This window comes from Anopheles moucheti, chromosome 2, assembly GCF_943734755.1.
Source record: "Anopheles moucheti chromosome 2, idAnoMoucSN_F20_07, whole genome shotgun sequence".
Lineage (NCBI taxonomy): Eukaryota > Metazoa > Arthropoda > Insecta > Diptera > Culicidae > Anopheles > Anopheles moucheti.
The window spans coordinates 1,735,250-1,741,628 of record NC_069140.1 but is presented as its reverse complement, the minus strand read 5'-3'; the positions used below and the strand labels follow the sequence as shown (position 1 = coordinate 1,741,628).

At 53.0% G+C, this 6,379-nt stretch overlaps 1 protein-coding gene across 1 annotated transcript; it reads left to right on the top strand.

Annotated features, from left to right (window-relative positions):
- The first annotated feature begins 1,544 nt into the window (after nucleotides 1-1,544).
- LOC128298029 (uncharacterized) lies at nucleotides 1,545-5,904 on the top strand. The gene has a single exon (XM_053033759.1). It carries the CDS (start codon nucleotides 1,545-1,547, stop codon nucleotides 5,466-5,468), a length of 3,924 nt encoding a protein of 1,307 aa, XP_052889719.1. The 3' UTR covers nucleotides 5,469-5,904.
- The last annotated feature ends 475 nt before the right edge of the window (nucleotides 5,905-6,379 follow it).

The following is a 6,379-nucleotide window of genomic DNA, read 5'->3' as shown; positions in this document are numbered from 1 at the left end:
GTTATTTATAGGACTTTTTTGCCGTCCTTGCTGTGGTTGTCATTTCAAATTAATTAAAAAAAGTACATTAGAATTAAAAAAAATGTCATGAGTGCGATTGGAACCTGTTTAGCTTTACTGGCTTATACAACCCTATATGCCCTTGCCGACGGCATTTCGCTGCTGATTCCACCACGGTCGTCACGTAACCAACACAAACACACCTTGTCTTGAGTCTCCTACCAGTCCCTTTTTTTTCCAATATTAAAGCATTCCATTAAGTGATTCTCTATCGAACACGTCACATTTTATCAACAAATTTTGGCGTTTGGCCTCCTCCACTTGCGCCCCACCAATGTGTCTTTTCACCGTTCGTCTTTCCAACACGTTGACGACATTCAGCGGATGATAATCATAAAATCGGCTCGAAAGCACACGGTGGCGGGATACAGTGTGACAGCTAAATCACATTAGCAGCCACTATTTCGAACAGGAAGTACTCTAAATTCATCCATCTGCCAAGGTACCGGAGTGGTGTGGAGTGAAAGGAATTGTTCGGTCTCTTATCTGCATAATAAAAATGCATTGCACTTATGGCTTGCTCTGAATAAAGTTTTCAAAATACTCAATTCCATTGCTGCGCTCCTTGTGGAGCTTCTTTTTTGACATATGCTCTTTTGTGAGCCATTGCACATCATCCTCGTCCCGGTCAGCTCATTCTTCGCGTTTCGTTCGGTGTTTTGGAGGTTTGGGAGAGCGGCGACTCGCAACAACGACCAAAGAGGGGGTATAGTGTTTTTCATTTATGGTCCATTTTCCTGTCGCCTCATCAGTTTCTGTGTTTCACGCCACACACCCTCTTATTGACGATCGCCACACGACTATTGGAAAGGCGAAATTTCTAAACGGACGAAACAATAAACAAACCATCAAACCGCCTGCAACTGACATTTGACAAGCCTCGGGGTTCCAATGTTTAGAAGCGTCGTAATGGCTCCACCGCATCGCCGCCGTGCCCGATTTAGTGGCATGCCGATCAAAAGCAGGACGGAAAGAACGGAGAAAATCAAACATTTGATTAGTGAAAACAATTAATCTGACCCCGTGGCCAAAGAATGTGAAGGGTGCCTCCCGCATACGGGGCCCGACACTGAGAAAGCTGCAACTCATCCTACACCCTGCGTTCGATTGTTTAGCTACACAGAAAGGGAAAAAACGATAACCGTGGAGCGAAGGATATGGTTTTTGAGGAAGATGCTAGATAGTGTGTAGCCATACCTTGTCTAACAACGACTTTTTCTCTTTTTCCGCCTTTTTTTCTCATCGCAGATCAATAATACTTCACAAAAATAAAAACATACAACGCGAGCAGCAAGTCTCTCTGCAAAATGAAACGACATCAGCGGACGTCGCAATACATTTAGCGAGAGCAACTGCTTTGAATCGGGTTCGCAGCAGAAGAAACGCGCCAGCACACGCGCAAGTGGCAGATAACTTTAGTTAAGCGCAACACACTAGAGCGAGCTGCCAGCCACCCACAGGACCGACCAGAGTAAGCTACCCAAATGGTTATGTCGCCCAGCAGACGACTGTCTACGCCAGGTATTGCTGCACATCCGATGAATATGCATTTGAGCTCCCTGCAACTGAACTCCCAGCTGCAACTGAATGCTCAAATGCACCAGAAGCTGACGGCCGGCCTCACTCCCAACCACATGAGCGGATTTTTCAAGAGCCCATCAACTTCGCCCAGCAGTATTAATGCGAATATGAGCAACAGTGGCGCCAGCGCCTTGACCAGCTCCAGTCACACATCATCCAGCACGGCCACCAACGGTAACATCGATCGTAGCGCACGCGACAACACCACACCCACCGGCAGCAGTAGCAGCAACAACAGCATGCCTTCCATCACGGAACTGTCCACGCATCCGCTCAATCGGTTGCAATCGATGCAGCCGTTCGATTTCCGCAAACTGTCGGCCGCCGCGGCCAGCCTCAGCGGTTTCACGTCGGCCGGCTTACCTCCGCCCCGGCTCAGCCCCGAGGCAGCCGTGGCGCAGCATCATTTCAACCAGCAGCAGGCAGCCGCCGCCGCGGCCTACGCCGTCAACACGGCCAAGCGGCGCAACTCGCAGACATCGCTGGACGCGCAGTCGGTAGTGTCGCGCGAGCATGCTGCAGCGGCCGCGAACTTCATGAGCCTGTCCATGAGTGGACACGGACTGCCCTTTCCTCTTCCACCACCGCCGCCCTCGACTTCGGTGGCCATGTCGTTGGCAAACTCGCTGAACCATTCGGCCGCCGCTATGGCCGCCGCCGTTTCCGGTAACCCTCTGGCGGCGAGCTTTGTCGCTCAGTCGTTTCCGAACCTACTAGCCGCGTCAGCCGCTCGGGAGCCGAGTCGCAGCAAATCGCCTCACGCGCACCACAAATTGTCTCACAAGGGCGGACTGCAGGAACAGCACAAGAATTCGCTGGATAAAGGTTCTTCGGGTGATGGATCGGGAGGGCGAGATCAGCGCGGTGAAGATGACGAGCGGAATTCATCGGGAGCGCATCAGGAGCAGCGTGATCGTGATCGGGAAAACGTATTAAACCTGAGCCGTGATTTGGCCGCTGCAGCAGCGGCTGCAAATCGCCGACTACAGCAGCCCCCAATGCAGCCCGGCGCAGCAATGTCGCGCATGCAGCATCTGCCGCCTTCCTCCGGCGGTCACCTCAAGAAGCCGCCGTCTTCGCCCAGCAACAAGCGGCAATGGGGCGCTATCCCACCCAACCTTGGCACGCAGTACGTCAACCCAGCCACGGGAAAGAAACGCGTTCAGTGCAATGTATGTTTCAAGACCTTCTGTGATAAAGGTGCTCTTAAGATACATTTCTCCGCCGTCCATCTGCGAGAAATGCACAAATGCACGGTGGAGGGCTGCAGCATGATGTTCAGCTCGCGCCGGTCCCGCAACCGGCACAGTGCGAACCCTAACCCGAAACTACACTCACCGCACCTACGGCGCAAAATATCTCCTCACGACGGGCGCAGCGCCCAACCTCACCCGATTCTCCTGTCGACGGCCGGCATGCCGCTACCGAACGGTCTCAGCCCGCTGCATCCGTTCGGGCCCGCCTTCCCACTGATTCCCCCGGGCGACCATTTGCGGGGGCATCCTTCGCTATCGGCGCTCGAGTTTAAGGCAAACATGGAGGCCAGCATGCATCGGCGACTGGCGGCCGAGCATCATCACGCGCAGGCAGTCGCGGAAAAGCATCATCGTGAAAGCGCACGTGTGTCGCTGAGTCCGGAGAACTATCGTTACCGCAGCAGCCCGCACAGTGACACACCTGACCGGTACATGGGCTCTTCGTCCGGGGCATCCTCGGGAGCGCCGCATCTGAACAGCTCGGGCAGCCGGTTAGACGACGAAGATGGCGACGAAGACGATGACGACGATGACGATCGTAATGGAATCGTCATTGACGGCAACGACGTAGATGAAGATGTTGAAGGTCACCAGTTCGACATGTCGCTCAGCTCGGAATCGGAGGATGTGAAATCGTTCGGCAGACACGACGACGATGAAGATGGCTTCTCCGAACGGGGTGAAGAAGAACCGCAAGACTTCAGCCTGTCCAAGCGACACAATCGCCCATCAACGGATGGCGATGATATTGCAAGCAATAACGGCGACAGCAACGGTGAAGTCACTCGCGACGATGTCAATGCATTCCTCTCAAGCAATAAACGAAAACGCAAGAGTCTCAATCCCACCAAATGTGCCGTGGTTCCTTTGTCTCGGCTGTCAAACAACGAAGATGCTGACGAGAAAGATCTCGCGACACGGGCCGACGAAGAAAACCGTGAAACATCGATTCCATTGGTGAAAAAAATCAAGATCGAATCGATGGAAGACGCGCAACCGGTCGGGTTGCTGAGCCCGGACCGAAACTTATCACCACGCGCGGAGTCACCGCTCAAGGAGGTGCCAGCTAAAGTGGCTTCTCGCGCGAAAGAGAACGGAAATTGCGATCAAGAGAGCAAAGGCGAAAACGCGTCCGTGAATCGGAACGACTCGTCGACAGTCCCCGACCGGCGTCCCTCGATTGAGGATCGCAAAAGCGTTGATGCTCATGATACGGTGCATGTCAAAATGGAACCCATCGACGAAGGACTTCACGATCAATCGGCAACAGAAGCCACCGATCTGTCATTGGATCTGACCAAAAAGCAGGCCCGTTCCAGTCCGGATGTAAATGCGAACGAAAAATTCCAGAGCAAGTACTCGATCGACGTACGGCCTTCGTCCGAACTGCTTGAGAACCCACTCTCACTGGTGCGTCCCAAGCAGGAGACTTCCGACTCGGACCGTCATCGTCCAGGGTCGGCGGACAGCAAGAAAAGCTCCGGCGACAACTTTGATTCGGCCAACACGCTGCGGCGGCTCGAAAATCTTTCGCACGGACCGCTGAACGACATGATGATGCAGCGCGCAGCAGGATTTCTTGGTGGTCCACAGTTTCCACCGCTCAGCTACTTGATGAATGCGGCTCCCCCAAGCCCGGCCAGATCTCGTAGCCCTTCGCCGGCGGTGGGCCAAGAACATGACCCGGAAGAGTCGGACGACAACGTGGATTACTGTGAGGAAGGTAACTGCTTCAGTGATCCGGATGTTCCGCTGGACAAGGATAATCCGAAAAAGTGTTCCGCCTGCGGCAAACTATTCCAGAACCATTTCGCCGTCAAGACGCACTACCAAAATGTGCATCTGAAGCTGTTACACAAGTGCAACATCGAGGGCTGCAATGCGGCATTCCCTTCGAAGCGTAGTCGCGATCGTCACGCCTCAAACTTGAACCTCCACCGAAAGCTTCTTTCAACCACGGCCGATAGCAACGACACCGTGCTGCCAATGGAGAAGCACCAGCAGCAACAGCAGTTCCCCGGTGCTGGCGCCTTCCCAGGATCTGCCCTGCCAGCGGAATTCTTGGCCCGCCTCTATGCCGACTCGCAAAAGTTCCCGATGAACTTGGAGGCCGCATTCAAGAATCATGGGCTCGCTCCTGGCGGTTCCGCGTACTCGGACCATTTCCTGAACGGAGCAGCATCCCAGCGTGGCTTTCCCTCGACCGCGGGCAATCCGTTCCTGTTCCCACCGCTCGGCGGACTGGCAGGCTTTCCGGGCCTGTCGCAGTTCTCCCACCTGCTTCCACACCCCTTAAATGGCATCGCAACGCAGCTGTCCGGTGGTGGAGCGACCGTAGCTGCCGGCAGTGTTGGTAGTGGTGGCGGTGGCCGAATGTCCGCTTCCAGATCCGATTCGCCAATATCCGCATGTTCGCCACCGGCCACAACCAACATTCCATCGCCACTGTCGCAGCACGACAGGACCACGCCGACATCCGGCAATGGAGGATCGTTTCACAGCTCCACGTCGGAGCCACGATCGACTGTGGCAGCGCACGATAGCCGGCGCACACCGGACTCGCTGTCGTGATCGATGGACCGAGGAAAACACCGTTGCCTTCTTTAAATCCCGAGCTCTAGGTCTGTTGTCATGTCATTCACAATGATCTCGTTTTTTTTTCGTTTGTTTAACTACTTTTACGCTCTAAACTTCCCCCGTGCGTTACTAGCATGTGTGGCGAAGTTAGCCTTCAGAGCCGTTTGAACTGGGAGGGAGTCGGGGATCGGGCACATCGTTTTGCAGGGCTCAATGAATTGATATACTACTATCTTAAGTTCAATTGAACACGGCGGTGAAAAGGGAAAACTCATTAACTATAACGAAATAATTAAAACGCGCCCGCTAATTAAACGCGACCGCTACAAACAAAACCGACTGTGTAATCTTAATGTCAAGGAAATGAATTTATCAAAACGGTTTATCTCCAAACTTCCACAAACTGGAGGGGGTAGGGCGGATCAAAAACAGGCGCGAGAATCTACCAAAGTATCTCGTGGCTTGGTGTCGTAATTTATTATTGTAAACGTTTCGTTAATAATCGCTGGGATAGAAGTGAATTAAATCCAATTAAAGTTACTTACGATAAAGCAATCTTAACAGCAACCTAACTATTTGGTCAAACTGCAAGCGAAGGAACCGGGCAGCTTGCCCTCCTCCCTCACTGCGGGCTGGCATTGGGTGCGGGCATGCGGACGACGAGATGAGTCGAGATCGCCACTTAACATAAGGGCCCAGTGATACAAACATATTGATATATGTACACTTATAAACAAGCGCAACCAAAATTGTGCGGAATGCGATCAATAATTGCAACGTACTGATTGCGAACCTATTGCGAACCGATGCTGGTAACCAATGAATCGAATGGTGGCGGAACGGGAAGATTCCCCATTTCTGCACGATGATGAAACATTCGATTTCGAATTTTAGTTAATGCTTCG